The sequence below is a fragment of the Phoca vitulina genome, unplaced genomic scaffold, assembly GCF_004348235.1.
Source record: "Phoca vitulina isolate PV1807 unplaced genomic scaffold, GSC_HSeal_1.0 scaffold18, whole genome shotgun sequence".
In the NCBI taxonomy this organism is placed as follows: domain Eukaryota; kingdom Metazoa; phylum Chordata; class Mammalia; order Carnivora; family Phocidae; genus Phoca; species Phoca vitulina.
The window spans coordinates 25,624,178-25,640,321 of record NW_022589721.1 but is presented as its reverse complement, the minus strand read 5'-3'; the positions used below and the strand labels follow the sequence as shown (position 1 = coordinate 25,640,321).

Sequence of the window (16,144 nt, the reverse complement as noted above, 5' to 3'; positions counted from 1 at the left end):
TCATTAGTCTGTGAACTACTCACAGATAAGGAGTGCTTTTCCCTCACTGTGCATTCCCGCATCCTTGCAACGTGCCTGAAACACAATAAATGACCGTGGGAAAACGAATAACCAGATCTGTGTCCTCAAGGGGCACCTGGTTAAGTTTCCACTTTGCAGATGAATCTCGGAGAGAGAACGTGATCTCCTGAATGTCGTTAGTTAATGCTGGTCAGTGGCAAAGCTGGGACAGAAACCCTTTCAGGGCTTCTTCCTGTTTCTGCACTCCACCCTGGGATGAAGAGCTCTGGTGGTTCTTATTTCCCGGGATCTCTGAAAACATCCTCATCATATTCCGCTGACTTCTCTCCCAGGAGGCTGTTCCAGTTGATGCCTCGGCCCCCCAGCCTTTGCCCTCCCGCTATGATCCTGCTTCTCCTCCTAAGTATGCTGATGGCCCCGCATGGTGGTGAGTAATGATATTTTACACTGCATTTCTGGCTTGGTCCATAATTAATATGAACACTGGAGAGGACTGTCAAATGTCATCTGATTTGCTTATTACTACTTTTATCCCCTTGCCTAGGAGTGATGGAAATCAAACAGTAACGATAAGCTATGGGTTTAGTTCAGCTGATATTTTAAGCACCCTATCCAGGGCATGAAGCATGGGATGGGCGATGAGGTGGACGTCCAGGCAGAGCCAAAGGCACTAAAAGCACCACTGGGTGGCCTGTTGGCAACCATCCCTCCGCCTGATAGCGCATCCCCTCTTCCCTTTGCCCATGGACCTCTGTCCCGTGTTTCGCTGGTTTCCTCGGAGTGAGTGTGTCAGCCTTCTTGACATGCAGCAGCTCCCTTTCCCCTGTGCCGGTGTGTCTGGCGGAGAGGCAAACACTTCTACCCCACATTGTAGGGTCCCCACCCCACCGAAGCCTGAAGACACCTGAGCGAGATCCTTGGCAGGCAGGGTCGTCATTTTGAGTTTGCATGGAGTCTTGGCTACAAATCTGAGACTTCTGGCTCCTTCTTAATTTCTTTCTTGTTTGCACATTGGTGCAACTCTCAAACACCCCAACTCACTTCTTTCCTTCCTACAGCTGCTCAGGCTCCATCGTGACTGATATCACCCACTTATCCAGACATTTTCTCCTTTCCTCCTGTTCGGGTCCACACAGGACCAACATGCTGAGCCTCCTTCTACGGTTCCCTTCTAAGCACAATAGTGAGGGTGAGCCACAGTGAATCCACCAATATTGTTGACAATTTATCGTGACTCTGACCTGAGTTAATGGATTTTCAGAGGTTTACATGTTCCCCAGAAGCCTGTGAGCAGAAATGACAGCACTTCACAGAAGACGCCAAGAATTTTCTTCAGGCCCCAGTGCTCCCAAACACCGTCCCAGACCTTCCCTGCAGGACAGGTGGACACCCACTCGCAGGAGGTGCTGGTTTTCTCTTGATTATTGAGTTCCTTCAGGATGATATTTTTCTTCATCAAAACCATTTTGCTGGGATGTGGGTTCCCAGGGATAGTGCCACTGGGCTGGGATGCCGGGGCTCCGCCTTTACCAAGACCTCAGCTGTCTCGATCAAATTCCAACTGTGGTCTTGACTTGTCTCGTTTTTGATGATAAAACTGTGAAATAGTCTACAGCTTTTCAATTTCTTCCCTATTCTTTAAAATGAGATCTTGGGCACCTGGGTGGCTCAGTGGATGAAGTGTCTGCTTTCGTCTCAGGTCACGATCCCAGGGTCCTGGGATCGAGCCCCGCGTCTGGCTCCCTGCTCAGCGGGGAGCCTGCTTCTCCCCTTCCTCTCTGTTCATTCTCTCTCTGTCTCTCTCTCTCTCAAATAAATAAAATCTTTAAAATAAAATGAGATCTCACCCCCCCAAAGCTCATTCTTCTAATTTTTCAAACTTACTCTCTTCTCTAACTGACCTTTTCCTTTTCCAAAACAATAAATTTCCCTTTGATCGAAATTACCCCTTCAACAACCCCCAGACACCTTTTACGCATCTCTTTGAATGTTTTATTTCCCTATAAGACTGAGGCAATGGCCTCCTGTTATTATAAACTGTCACAAGCATTTAGGCATCTGTCCTGGGAGGTTTTATTCTCAGACACAAACAGCAAGAGTCCAAAAATTACAGCCATAGAAAGTTTAGGTGCAAACATATGCATGTCCGTGAGGATGTAAATGTGCCACACCTGCAGCCCTAACTTTGCAGGGCTCAGCGTGTGACCCCCACAGAGATCACACTGCCCACCCAACAAACGCACCACATCTCGGTCCAGGCACTACAGGGGAAGGGCTGTTTCTGGGGCCATGAGACAGCAACCAGGAAGGGGGAGAGATCAGACACCGCGCCAGTGAAGGTGGGGCATCCATGATCACGGCTGGATCTGAGGAGCCCTTGGCAAGGCCACCAGGGAGGAGTCCATCAGAAGAGTCCCATGTACCCAGGAGGTGGTCCACGGCGTTACACCCACTGAGCCAGTGCTAACCCTGCCTGGGCCTTCAGAGCACCCCGCTTGCAGAGCTGGAGTTCTGCCGGGCACCTTCTCGCAGCTGTGCCCCCGACTACTGACTCAGATTTCAAGGCAAGGTTGGGCGTGTTGACAATGCGGAGGGTCTCTGTGCCCTACCAGGCCTCCCTCTGGGATGTTTCTCTGTCCCTGTGGCAGGAGTGGGAGCAGCCTCTTTGTTTGCCTCCCCAGCACACACCCAGGGCAGGGGCTGCCCTCCCTCCTCTCTTCACTGAGAGTTGGCTCATGACTTCAAAGGGCAGACGTTGGCCGGTGGGATGGCGGTCAGGTCTGTCAGGAGAGGGAGATCTCCTTGGACCTTCCACCTACACCACATGCTCCCTTCATTGGAGAGCTCTGCACCGGCCCACATCACACAGCGAAACTGGTTCTCACTCCCCGTTCTCTGCATGTCCATCTTCCAGAACCTCTGGGAACAGGGGCCGGACAAAGGTGGGTTTTGTGCATCCCTGGTTGATCTTCTGGGTAGAATACTTCATAATATGAAACACCACTCGTAACCACCAATAGACTGCATCTTTCCACTCTCTCGAGATGACATCTAATTTCGCTTAAACTTTACAAGGCTAGGACGCTATGATTCTAGTGGGCCATCACTCACTGGCTGATAAATTGGCCATTTGATGGCGTAGTTCAACCACTGTGTGCACATCTGTTCATTAAAGAGCTATCTACTGAATGTGTGCTTTAATGTGTCAGCGTTCTGACCCTCAATCCGTTCCTAATTTAGTGGGGGAAACGGTCACATAAACAGATCATTGCAACATAGGGTCATAAGTGCAGTGAGAGAAGGATGTCCCCACATTAGGGGAACCAGGGAAGGTGTCCCTACGCCAGCCCATGTTGGGGTTTTGGTAGGACTTCTCGAACTTTGCATGGAATCCAAAAACGTAAGTCAGTAACGCAAAAGGGAGCAGGTCATGGCTCGGGGCACAGCACAAGCCAAGCCAGGATGGCAAGAAGTAGTTTGGTGTCTGGAAAATGATAAACATCCCAGAAGCATGAGATTCAAAGAGGGAGATGGTTTAGCGAGCTAGGCAGGGGCAGATGGAGGGAAGCCTTAGGTTCCAGGGCAGAAGAAGCTAGAGCTTCCTCCATGGGTCTCGACTTCACTGTTGATAAAGTGGCAATGGCAAAACGTGCCCCACAGCACTGGGCACAGCACTGGATTTGAGGGGATGCCTGCAAAACTGAGCCTGGAACAGGACGAATGCTAGCTTCCTTCCCCTAGAGCAGCACTCCCGGAACCAGAACTCTCCCATCCCCAAGGACCTGCCACCACTCTGGATTTTGTGAGCGAGCCAACTCAGTCCTCTGGGATCAGTAATTTCAAATCCAGGGTGCTTCTTTCGTTGCTAATGAAATATGTGGTAAGTAGGGGTGGGAGTAGGGGGCATGCATCCTTGTTAGCTGTTTCGCAGTGAGCAGACCACCTCCACCTGCCAGGACGCCAAGGAGATACCAGAGAAGTAATTATCGAGGACCAGGGGGTATTTCACAGTTGCTGCCTGAGTAGGCAGCAGATATTCTTAGCTGTTAGCTGGTATGCTAATTAAATCATTTCTGAGGCAATTACACCAAATATGGAATGCACCGGAGCAATTACGTGGGCTCTGTGATAGGGCTCACCTGGAGCTGAAGGACGTCCTGGGTCTCCCCACCTTCTGAACATCTGCAGGGCACTTCCCCACGCAGCCCATGGCTCTTGGGCCAGTGGGAATGTCCCTCAGTGGGACCATCCCTCTGTGTTTAATGGTGAGAAATCCGGAGGACCAGAGAGGTTGCTCCTGCCCACAGCCACAGAGCACATCCGGCTAGGAGGGAGGCTGGTGCTGGGCGGACTTTGCCATGTGGAAGGGCTAGGGTACGGTGCACAGGAGGGTGGCTGCCTCCCCCTCCAACCCATCCCTGGAGGGCCCGACAGCAGAGGGTCTGGGGGCTGCCTGGACCCAGGGCGAGCCCACAGGGTTTGTAGATTGGAAGACTGCTCTCCTGCAGACAAGCACCTGCTAAAGACGTCTGTGCCCCTGAGATAAGTCCATGGTGTTGATGAGGTGGATGAGGAGGTGAGGTCCAAGCAATGCAAACCATTTGTTAGTGTGGAGGGGAGAGGGGGCAGTGAGTGGAAGAAGTTGGTAATAATAGTCATAATAATGATGAATGGCTGGGGTAGCATTTTCGTGTCCTCAGCACACCTCTCAGCGCTACTTAATCCACTCTTGACACACTTCTTTGATCCATGATGTCAGATCTTTTTTTTTTTTAAGATTTTATTTATTTATTTGAGAGAGTGCATGAGAGAGAGAGAAAGAGAGAGAGCATGAGCAGGGGGGAGGGGCAAAGGGAGAGGGAGAAGCAGACTCCCCATTGAGCGGGGAGCCCTACAAGGGGTTCGATCCCAGGACCCTAGGACCAAGACCTGAGCAGAAGGCAGACGCTTAACCCACTGAGCCACACAGGCGCCCCCATGCGGTCAGATCTTGCAGGCTCAAGTTCATCTAATATCACATCATTGCTCCAGCCCCTCTCGATTCCCTGCAGACCCCCGCTTCATACTGAACGCTCAAGGCCCCTGGGGACATAGCCCAGTTAGTAACCAAGTATGGGAAAAGGCCAAGTCCCACTGGCTCCCTGCCCGAATATTTCACACAATTCAAAACTTGCATCCTCTCACCATGTCTCCACTGTGGATAAATGAAGGGTAGGGGGCTGAGTCTCAGCATGCATGGATCCCTAACAGCTGTTGATCATTTTAGGTTGGGGGGCCTCTCCTTGTCCACACTTATTTCCGCCTATCTTTCATCTTAAGGCACTCCAAACAAACATGCAATCTAAATTAAAATGGTTTGCTTCCTATGCAACAACAGGTTCAAGATGAGTTCCCAAATCTCTCTATCTTCCACCAGAAGGCTACTCTTAAGGCCAACCCATCTGAAACACTGGGACCACCTTATTTTCATCAGAGACCCAGCACACAGCAGGTTCTAGAAAAAAATACATAGAATTGAATTTACCTGCATCCCCTCCCCTCCTGGCTGCCCCTCCCAGCAAGTGGAAGTGCTCCTACTAACCCTTCTCTCCTCCTTGATTATAGGGGGCCATCCTCTGGACACCCCACACCTTCCACGGGAGCTGCCTCCGGGACTCTCAAAAAATATCAGTAAGGATTTTTGAACTTTTCTTAGGTGACCTCACCAGGTAGAAAGTTGTCTAGGATATTGGCAGGGAGAATCACCCCTTCTGAATATACCACTCACTGCTGGGGCTCTTGTAGGCAAAGCGATTCAAATAAGACTCAAAAGCCTCCCCCCACCCCCACAGTCTCCCCTGTGTCTGACCCACCTCTGCTCTCTCCTTGGAGACAAAATATTACAACTTCCATCAAATGAAGGTTAGCTGAAAAGGGAACAGGGGATGGAAATAAATGGGCTGATCGTGAGGGTTATATGGTCACAATATTTTAGCTTCAAATTGAGCTCTGAGCCTTCTAGAAGGTAAGACAAAAAGAGAAAGAAAAGGTATTCCAGAGCTCTACCGATAAGAAAAGAGGACCCATAATTGTTCCTTTGGGAAGGGGAGGTTTTCCTGGTGATAGATTGTGAAGATTTCTCAGGTGGGTTCCTAGCTGGGTACTGCTGAAGACCATGATGCATAGTGAACCAGCTGGTCACGTTGGCCCAGAATTTAAGATTCATTTCCCACCTTGCAGAGAGGTGAGCTGAGTCACCAAGTTCTTTGTGCATGAGCCCATGCAAACAAAGTGATCAGTCCCACCCAGACCCAGATGACCATCTGACCTCTCTCAAAATGCCATCACCCCCATGGGAAGGGCAATGCCCAGGCCAAAGAGAACCTCTAGTAGATGTTAAGACTCAAAGGCCACACTTGGCACTTGGAAGGATCAAGGCCAGGAAGCCCCGTGTGCCATCAGGCCATGCCAGTCATTCCTTTTCAAGGAGAGTAGCCCCAGGGGTGATCCCCACATCTCCCTGGAGCCCCCAGGGAGCAGCTCAGGTACAAGGGAATGGGACTCACATGAAGCAGCCACAGGACCTGCCCTGGCCTAGAAGCTTCAGTCTGCATTAGAACTAGTATCTCTAGTAACAGTTCCATAGGTATAATTTCTGGGATGCCCAGAAAAAACATGCTTCAGTTGCAAGAGTTATCACACTGAGGGAGCCCCCAGACAATGACTTCCCACCAGGTATTTATAGTTCACCCATGGTCCTTGCCAAGTCCAGATACACCTTATCATCCAGGGTCTTTTGTACCACCGAGCAATGTTGCCTGGTAACACAGTTCCCGTCTCATCTTCTTGGGTCTCCATGGTAACCCGTGTTACTAGAAAGTTAGTCCAAGGTCAAATCTATCCTTAGAGAAAGAGAAAGGGTTTTGCTTGCTCTTCACAGGGGTGGGGCAGGGCGAGGAGGCAGGGCAGGGGAAGGGGAGAAACCAGAGCTCTCTGATTTGTTTTCTCTACCTTCCACTTAGATATCACATCCTTCCCTGGGGTGTTTAAAAATGTGGAAAGTGTGGCCGACATTTTTGGTAAGTTAAATGCCAAGGTGCTTCTATCCACCAGGTGTAAGGGCATGGGGTGAGTGTGGGAAATCTAAGCAAACTACTGGGCCTGGGGCTCCCTTGCTCCCACCACCCCAGCAAGCTCTGAGCTGTGTGATCCAGAAAGTAGTGGTGTCTTTTACTGCAAGATGAGTCACCAAGCTGCCAGGCGCCTTCATAGTCCTTACTTCCTTAGTCCTGACCACACCACAACCTGGCCAGGAAGGGAAAGGTACCCCTGTTGGACAGGGGAGGGACTGAGGGGAGTTACGTGACATGCCAAGAAGGAGGGAGCTCTCTTCTGTGTCCAGAGCTGAGTGCCCTCCACCAAAGTTGTTGGATTTTTCTCTCCCCAACTACTAAATATACATGATAAAATATACATACATAAAGCCTAAGAATCCCAAAGATTGTCAAGTATTCCATTTCTCAATTAGGTAGCTATCATGTGACCAGCGATTGCCAGGCACCATGATGGTTCCCATCATTGTTTTCTAGAAGTAGCCCCAAAATAAGGCTATCACAGGATTGACAGAAGCAAGGAGCGCTGAACTGCTCTTGGATTAGACCATGCTTGCCAGAGGACGGCACTGAAAATATGTAGGTGACTAAGTGTGGGTGCCCCGTATGTTTTTGAGTGAAAATGAATATTTATATAAACACACACAAGCCTTAGAGTGGCTTTTTCCTTCAGTACAGAATTATTTCTTCATTTTTCTGATTAGGCTATGTGGAAACAAAACATGGGAAAGGAAGTTTGAATGGGGGTAGGAAAAACTAGAATAGTCTGGGTGAAACTAGTCCTCGCAGACCACTCTTTGACCTCCCCAAGCTTCCCTGTGGGTGACCCCGTGCATTAGAATCAGGGCTGTGGGGTCACCCTGTTAGCACTTAACAGTCCTCTGATCAGAAAGGCGGAGAAAGGGGAGGGTGAGCATGCAGCTTAAAGTAAAAATCAAAAACAAAACAAAACAAAAACTGGAAATCGTTCTCTTGCCAATTTTGTTTACAGGAGCATTCTTGTTTAGGGCAAATCATTACCACTGGTTGATACCTCAGGCAGATCTCTGACCTTCAGTTTCTCTATCTGTGAAATAGAAGTGACAGAATAGCATCTGCCCTGCAGGATTAACATGAAGTTTATGCGGTGATGGACCAAGTGAATGCTTTCTAAAGTGTGACTCACTAGCAATCTTAACCATTATTCTATTTTAAGCATCTAGCACAATTTCTGGCACATAGTAGGGGCCCCAAATTATTAGTGTCTATATCCCTTCTCTTCCTGCACTGGATTACAGTTCCCCAGTGCTGGGAGACTGTATCATTTGGGATCCATTCAGCAGACTCATAGTGACTTAAATAACAAAGACATTTAATTATCTCACCAAAGCTGACAGCACCAGGATGTGGGCAGGAGCTTAGCACAGGTATCAGCGACCCAGCAGCTTCATTCTCTCCCCGCTGCTATAACTAAGCTTACTGGCTCTTCAACTTTAGACTTCAGGCCTCATGGTGGCAAAGTGGTTGCTGCAGTCCTGGCCAGCATATTCTTACCCATATTTAAGGAAGGAGAAAAGTGTAGATCAAAAGGATCTCTTTACATGCCTGCATTCTCTCTTTTTTTTTTTTTTAAGATTTTATTTATTTATTTGACAGAGACAGACAGCGAGAGAGGGAACACAAGCAGGGGGAGTGGGAGAGGGAGAAGCAGGCTTCCCGTGGAGCAGGGAGCCCGTTGCGGGGCTCGATCCCAGGACCCTGGGATCATGACCTGAGCCGAAGGCAGACGCTTAACGACTGAGACACCCAGGCGTCCCTACATGCCTGCATTCTTTATTATGAAAGAAATAATTCCCAAAAACCTCTAACAGACTTCCTCTTAAGTTTTTCTGGCCAGATCTGGATCACGTGCTCAGTCCCAGGCCACTCACTATCATGGAACCTGGGATTAGCATGACCAGCTGAGAATGAGCAAGTGTCAAACATCCACAGGGACTTAGGGAGGAGGCTCACCTCCCCTGAGTCCCTTTCAGCTTTGTTGGTAAGGGAGAAGGATTAAATGACTGTTTGTTACGGGGACAACCAACAGGGGCCATGGCTTATAAACCCACCTCCCTTCAATTGTTCAGAACAGTTGTGAGCATACAGTAGGGGCTTAGTAGGTTGCTGAGGTGTGGGAAGTCCCAGGCACAGGGGCTCCTTCCTTGACCCTGGTTCCCAGTCCCCTCCCCGCTGTCCTCTCCCCGCAGACTGCCTGGGCTCCCACTTCACCTGGCTGCAGGCTGTCTTCACCAACTTCCCTGCGCTGCTCCAGTTCGTGAGTGCTATGAAGTGTGTGGCCAGTCTCTGCCCCCGGGACTTCGAGGACTACGGCTGTGCCTGCCGGTTTGAGATGGAGGGGCCGCCTGTGGACGAGTCTGACAGGTGAGCCACACCCACAGGTGAGCTGTCAGAGGCCTGGCTGGTACCTGGGCAGAGCCCAGATATGGAAAGCTTTCTTGTCTTGTCTTGATTCTCCTTACCTGTGGGGTGACTGGCTGCCTCGCCTTTAAACTGTGACGTATTCTGTGATTGTCTCACATCCTGGGGAGTTGTCAAGATCCTGTATGTGTCTGATATGCAGAATTTCCGTGTAGTGTTTCTCCAAGTTGGGTCTACAGGTATCAGAACCACCTGGATGCTTGCTAAAATGTAGATTCCAGGGACCCATCCCAGACCTACTGACTCAGACCACCTTTAGCTAGACCCTGGAAGTCTGAATTTCAAACAAGCTCCCAGGTGACTCTTAAACATAAGAAAATTATTCTTTATTCAGACAGTCCTGGCCACCAGGGGTAAAGCAACTATGAAGGTTTCTGTTTAATTTTCCACAAACGTGCTCCAATAACATTTGAACACTGTGCTTAATATAAGCAGAATACTATCCCTGCCTCAAAGAGCTAAACAGCTAGCGGGGAATACAGAGAAGGTATGAGGAGTCGGTAAAGATATGTGCCCTCCCTACACACAGGGAAGGAAATTAACACAAGATATCCACTTTTACACATCAGACTGGCAATAAAATTTAAAATCTGAGAAGCATTGAGTGTCAGCAAGGATCTGATAAACAGATACTGACACTGGGAGGGTCAGTTGGGAAAATTGGGTAGAATCTGTGTGTTAAGGCGTGTAACCTATGACCCTGTAATTCCGGCTCTCTGCTCCTTATGGATGGGGTGACCCCTGGGCGAGTTACGTCATTTCTTTGTGTTCCAGTTTCTTCCTCTGTAAAATGGAGGAAGTGATAATACCTTCTTTATAGAATTATTATTTAGGATTAAATGACCAAGTACACAGTACAGTGACTGGGACTCTCCCTGGCTCATTGAGTTTACTTACTGAGAGTATTAGTGATTGGTTGCAATGGTAACAGGAATAGTAGGGCTATGGTAGGTAGTGATGACAGTGGTAGTAACAGTCATAGTAGCAGTCACAGTAGGGCTGGGACAGCGCATGCACACGGTCTCCTGCTCCACCCAATGTCCTCTAAGGGGGGTCTGCACCATGTTATTTCTTTGCACCCTCAGCATGGACCACAGCATGGGGTAAATTAACTCACACTAGGCAGTCAACCCCCAATTGCTTTTCAAGTTAATTAGTTAATTAAATAAAAAGGGAGATATCCTTGATTGATCAGGGATAATGGCTTTGGAATCAAGCAATAGATCTCTCCCCTTTCCACATCTCCAAGGGAAGGTGTAAGTTGCCTCTGGATAAGAAGGGTATTTCCCATCTTTGGGACCATGAGCAAACTGCCTCCCGGCACTCAGCTCATTGACGTTCAGAAAGAGAGAGTGTGATCCTGAATGCAGCAGAGCATCAGGATGGTTTCTGGGAATTTTACCTTTCAGGTCCTCCCTTACCACTTCCTCTAATTATTAGAATACCTTGTCAACCTGGAAGTCAAAGAAATGAAGCAGTAATTCACTGTCTGAATGATGAAACTACTGATGGCCCCAAACTGGCAGGATAATGAGCCACACCCAATTTCTATGACTGTACACAGTTCAGTTGTTGGGGGTGTGGATTTCAAAACATCTGGAGGGCTGGCCATTTCCACCTTGAACCTGCACACCAGATTCAAAGAATAATTGCTATCATTTATTGAGTGCCTACCTCAGGGCAGGATCTATATAGATGTTTTCTTGAATCTCCAAAAATTCTTGAGTTAGGTAATTTGAGAAAGTTAGTAGCTTGTCCAAGGCCATCACCTGTCTGTATATTTTTTCTCTTTTACATTGGTCTCCACTGACCTCATGTGTGCACTGCAAGAGCCTCCTGACTCCCATTTTAGCGTCAGCCTCGCTCTGTGATCAACTTTGACCTTGGCAAGTTATTGAGCACTATGCGTCTCAGTCCGAATGGGTGTAAATGCTCATAATGATAATAGCGCCTGCTGTGTAGGTAAAATAACTCAAATAGTGTGTGTGTGTGTGTGTGTGTGTGTGTGTGTGTATGCATGAGAGCACTATTTGAAACAGGTCACTGCCAGGAATCATCCAGAGACACAATAATCACAGACTCCCCTCTCTTCACCCTCCCCCACGCTCTCACCTTGACCTCCCCTACCTGCCCCAGCTGCTGCTTCCAGCACCGCAGGTGCTTTGAAGAGGCCGCTGAGATGGACTGTCTCCAAGACCCTGCCAAGCTCAGCACAGATGTCAACTGCGTCAGCAAGAGGATCACATGTGGTGAGCATCTCCAGGTGTCCCCGGGGGCTGGGCTGAGAAATGACAGGCAGTTCAAGAATCCCAGGCCTGGACCAGACCCAGGGCTCCAAGGGCCCCCCCTCATCATCACCACCATTGAGGACATCATCAGCTATACTCCAAGCCCCACGAGGCCTAGATCTCTGGCATCTGTACCTTGCAAGGAGTACATGCACAATAAATGCTTTTTGAAATGAAAGAATAATTGATGGGCAGGTTATTTGATTTACAGTTTTATAGTGTAGCAACCCTGGGAGCCTGGGGAGGCAGCTGGTTTTCTACTGATACATTGTGTGATACAGGAGCAGTTACTCAGCAAGTGGCAGCCTCTACATGGGGAGGAGAAAACCTGCTTCAGAGATTTGTCATAAAAATTAAACAATGCTTAAGTGTAAAACAGTGTTACACTTGTTAAATGGAAACAGTGCTAAATGTAGAACAGTTAACACAGGGACTGGCCTACGTGAAGAAGTCAGGGTTGGAAGTAGAAGAGAGGCAGGGATGGATGAATTAGGTTTGTGGTTGCTGCTGTTTGTAAGAATCAGACATGTGTTGATGCAAATCTCAGCTCTCCACCTTACTCTCCAGGGATTTTATCTCGCGTCTCTGGGCAATGCTTGCAGAAGAATTAGAAGAGACAAAGGCACAGAGAGAAGAGGTGCATGGCACCTTGGGGGTGCTCTATGACAGCCGCCCTTTCTGAGCACCTACTATGTGCTATAGGCTTTATACCCAGCAGATATAATTGTCCCAACAATCTTATGAGATGGGGTCACTATTCCCAGTTTTCGGATAAGGACAGGAAAGCTCAGAGAAATTAAATAACTTGCCCAAAGTCACATAAGCTGCTAAGTGGTAGAGTCAGGGTTTGAGCCCAGGTTCAACTGAACCCAAAGACCAGGTAGAGAGGACTGGCTGAAGTATGGCGCATCGGGAAAGAGGTGAGGAGATGCATGGGCATAAATCACTACACGGTGGACAGGGAAAGCACCATTCATCCATCCATCCACCCATCCATCCATCCATCCATCCAGCAGATGCATACTGAACACCTACACCAAGTGCAAGACAATCGTCTAGATATTGGGGATATCCTGACCTTTTGAAATCTCCTCCTGGCGGCCAGACACTGAAAATATCAAAGTGCTAGAGTACGTTAAACAGTGACAAGAGCCATGGAGGGAAATAAAGCAGGGGAAAGGCATAGGGAGGGCTGGGCAGGGAAGCCTCCCCGAGGAGATGCCCACAGAGCAAAGACTGAGGCGTGGGGGAGAAGCAAGCTGGTGGCTATCTGGGAGGTGCGTGCACCCCCAGGCTCAAGGTGCCCGGCGTGCTTGGGAGACAGGCCAGTCAGTCAGAAAGGGGTGATGAGGGAGGAAAGAGAACAGGAACAGCAGCTTTTCCATAGATTGGGAAGTCGTCGCAGGGTTCTGAACCCCAAAAAAGACATGGTTTGCCCTCAGTCTTGAACACCTTGTTCTGGCTCCTCCATGAGAGCAGACAGGAGCGGGTGGGGGGGGAGGCCACTGAGATAACTCAGGCACGAGCTGATGGGGGCTAAGCCCAGGGTAGTGGCGTGGAGGTGGGGACATGTGGTCACACTCTAGACAGGTCAAAAGTAGAGCCAATAGGATGGCCCGACGGGTCGGGTGTGAGTGTGAGAAACGGAGCGGGCACCCCTCCCAGGTTGGGCCTACGCCGCTGCAGCTCACGGAGCCAAGGTGGATGACAGGAGGACGCCTGCAGGAGGAGTGGGGCCTCGGTGGGCAGATCGGGGCCAGTCTGGGAGCTTGCATTACCTCTCGGGATCCCAAATGAGATTTTCCAATCTGCTCTGCCCTTGCTCTGTGCACAGAGTCCGGGGACCCTTGTGAGCACCTGCTGTGTACCTGCAACAAGGCTGCCATAGAATGCTTAGCTCAGTCCAGGATCAACTCTTCCCTGCACCATCTGGACACTTCCTTCTGTCTGGCTCAGCCTCCAGGTGGGAAGAACCGGGCCCTGCATCAGCGGTGGGGCTGACCATCTGGGGCGGGAGCTGCTATGGGAGCAGTAGTTGCTGTTTCTTCAGAAGCCAGTCCAGCACCTTCTGACAGCCCCCAGACCCGCTGCTCTAAACAGGCTTTCCAATGTGTCTCTTTGCAGAGACAACCAGCACGGAAGAGCTGACGACGCTTCTGCCCAGAGGTAAGGTCTCCCAGGGAAGCTGCTTTTACTTGGACCACGGGGGCCAGACCACAGAGGGAGCACCCCCTCCACGGGGCCTGCTGGGGTGACCCACGGCACTGGCTAGATCTCGGCCTTTCTCTGGCCAGGAGACACAATTACTTCTGATAAACCCAGTTCACACATCCAATAGCAAATGGCCCTCCTGCCAACACTGTTCTTTGTTATGTGGACAGGTGAGCATTTAATCCAGTTAAGAGGTAGACCCCAATTCTTTCTCTCTTGCTCTATGGTCAGGGCCCTGGTGTGCGGTGTGACCGGGACCAGGTCTAGTGATATGACAGAGAAAGGCCTCTCTCGGCTGGGTGAGCTCCTGGCCATTGAGGTCACCTGGGAGCAGACCAGCTGCCTCCCTCCTCTACCTTCCAGAACCTACGGCAGAAAGGGCAGCCTGGACCCAGATGGAGGCTCCTTGAAGGGGAGGCTGTTTTCTGTGTGCCTCCTTTCAAGACAGGGTGGGCTCTTAATATCTGTCTACTGAAATAAGCAAGTGATCATTCCTACTCTAAAACATGCATCTTATGGGAAATGCAAGAGTTCAGCTTCTGCCTGTTATTCCTTGTTCACCAGTGTTCACACGATCTCTCAGTCCCAACGGAAAGTTCCAGGTACACGTTGGCACGTTCCCTGGGGCTGAGGTCTCCTTCCCAGTGCTGCAGCCTTTGTAAAGAAGCTGATACCAGTGCGTCCACATGCATGAGTGTGCGTGTGCACAGGGCTGTGGGAGTGTGTACATGTGTGAGTAGGAGTGTGTGTGCGTGTCCTATCTCTATGTATCTTCTGAGTCTGGCGCTCTTTTTTCTGTGCCATCTGGTTCCCTTTGGAACAGAGGTCTTCCCAAGTAGGGATGTCCTGTTCCACAGCCACAAACCCTCGGGGTCTGCAGACCTTTCATTGCCACAGCCTGGGTCTGCTAGTGTCACCTCCCTGGCCAGAAGCCGGAACTGGCTGGAGTCCCTCCTGAGCCAAGGTCCTGCTGGGCAGCCTGCGCCCCAGGAGATGTACGAGGGGCAAGGGAAGCCTAAGGCAGAACCAGCAGCCCTTTTCTGGCAACACCGCTCATAGCCCCCTTCCTCCCTTGGTCCAGCAGTCCCAGCTTGTCCTTTGGGACTCGTGGTACTTGGTTTAGACACTCGGTTCCATCAGTCACTGATTTGGGAGCTTTCTTTTTCAGTGGTTCCCGTGGAGCCCATGAACACCAGTGCAATGGCCCTTTCAGGAGCAGGTGAGCACAAGGCGGCCAGTGTGTAATCCAAATACCCACGTTTTGATCATACCATCTGCCTACTGGCTGGAATTAGCTTCCCTAAAATGCCCCTTGCCCAGGTTTGCACTGAAACTGCCCCAAGATCATTCCAGAGCCAATCTCAGTTCCTCCTGACCCCCCCGATCTCTCCCCTCTATGCTCTGCTTTCTCCCACACCCCTACTCCCACTTCAGTAGAATTGTCAGATGCAGGACATTCACCCTCAACCATCTGAAGTTGCTTTTCAATGAACAACAAATACTTTTTTTAGTATAAGTATGTCCCAGAATTTGCATGGGATATACTTACACTAAAAGGTGATTGGTTGTTCATGTGAAATCTAAATTTAACCAGGCATCCTGTATTTTTATTTGCCAAATTTGGCAACCTTATGCCTCAGGGAGATCCCTCTGCACAACCACCTCCCCAGAAGTGTGTGTTATCGCTCTTCTTGGCTCCTGCTATGAGAACAGAAGCAGATGCTCTTGGTGCAGCTCCTTCCTGGCTGTCCTCCGTGTCCAAGGGCATCGCATCCCCGACAGCTCCCGGACAACCTGTGCCTTGGACAGCAGGTCTAGAAAAAAGAAGAAATGGCACCTACTCCAAGCCGAAGCTTCACCACGCGCCCTGCCCACACAGCAACCATTCCCAGCAGGATTGACAGGGGCCACTTCCATCTTAAACTGAGGACAAATTTATCTCTCAACACACATGCACTCACACCCACGACCTAGCAGTGCCCACAAATGCCCTCCAGAAAAGGAGGCAGCCTGAATGCAGGCACAAACATCAGTCACGAAGGAAAAAGGTATAGGGCTCGTGATTGTTCTTAC

The 16,144-nt window shown here is 49.8% G+C and overlaps 1 protein-coding gene across 1 annotated transcript in view; it reads left to right on the top strand.

Annotated features, from left to right (window-relative positions):
• Positions 1 to 402: 402 nt before the first annotated feature.
• The window catches only part of OC90 (otoconin 90), a 29,316-nt gene continuing 13,574 nt past the window's right edge, over positions 403 to 16,144 (top strand). Inside the window, exons 1-8 of the mRNA XM_032416106.1 lie at positions 403 to 448; positions 5,626 to 5,691; positions 7,023 to 7,079; positions 9,341 to 9,515; positions 11,709 to 11,821; positions 13,695 to 13,823; positions 13,985 to 14,026; positions 15,240 to 15,290. Of these exons, the coding sequence (XP_032271997.1) occupies positions 403 to 448; positions 5,626 to 5,691; positions 7,023 to 7,079; positions 9,341 to 9,515; positions 11,709 to 11,821; positions 13,695 to 13,823; positions 13,985 to 14,026; positions 15,240 to 15,290 (679 nt within the window). The remainder of the gene's footprint in view (positions 449 to 5,625; positions 5,692 to 7,022; positions 7,080 to 9,340; positions 9,516 to 11,708; positions 11,822 to 13,694; positions 13,824 to 13,984; positions 14,027 to 15,239; positions 15,291 to 16,144) is intronic.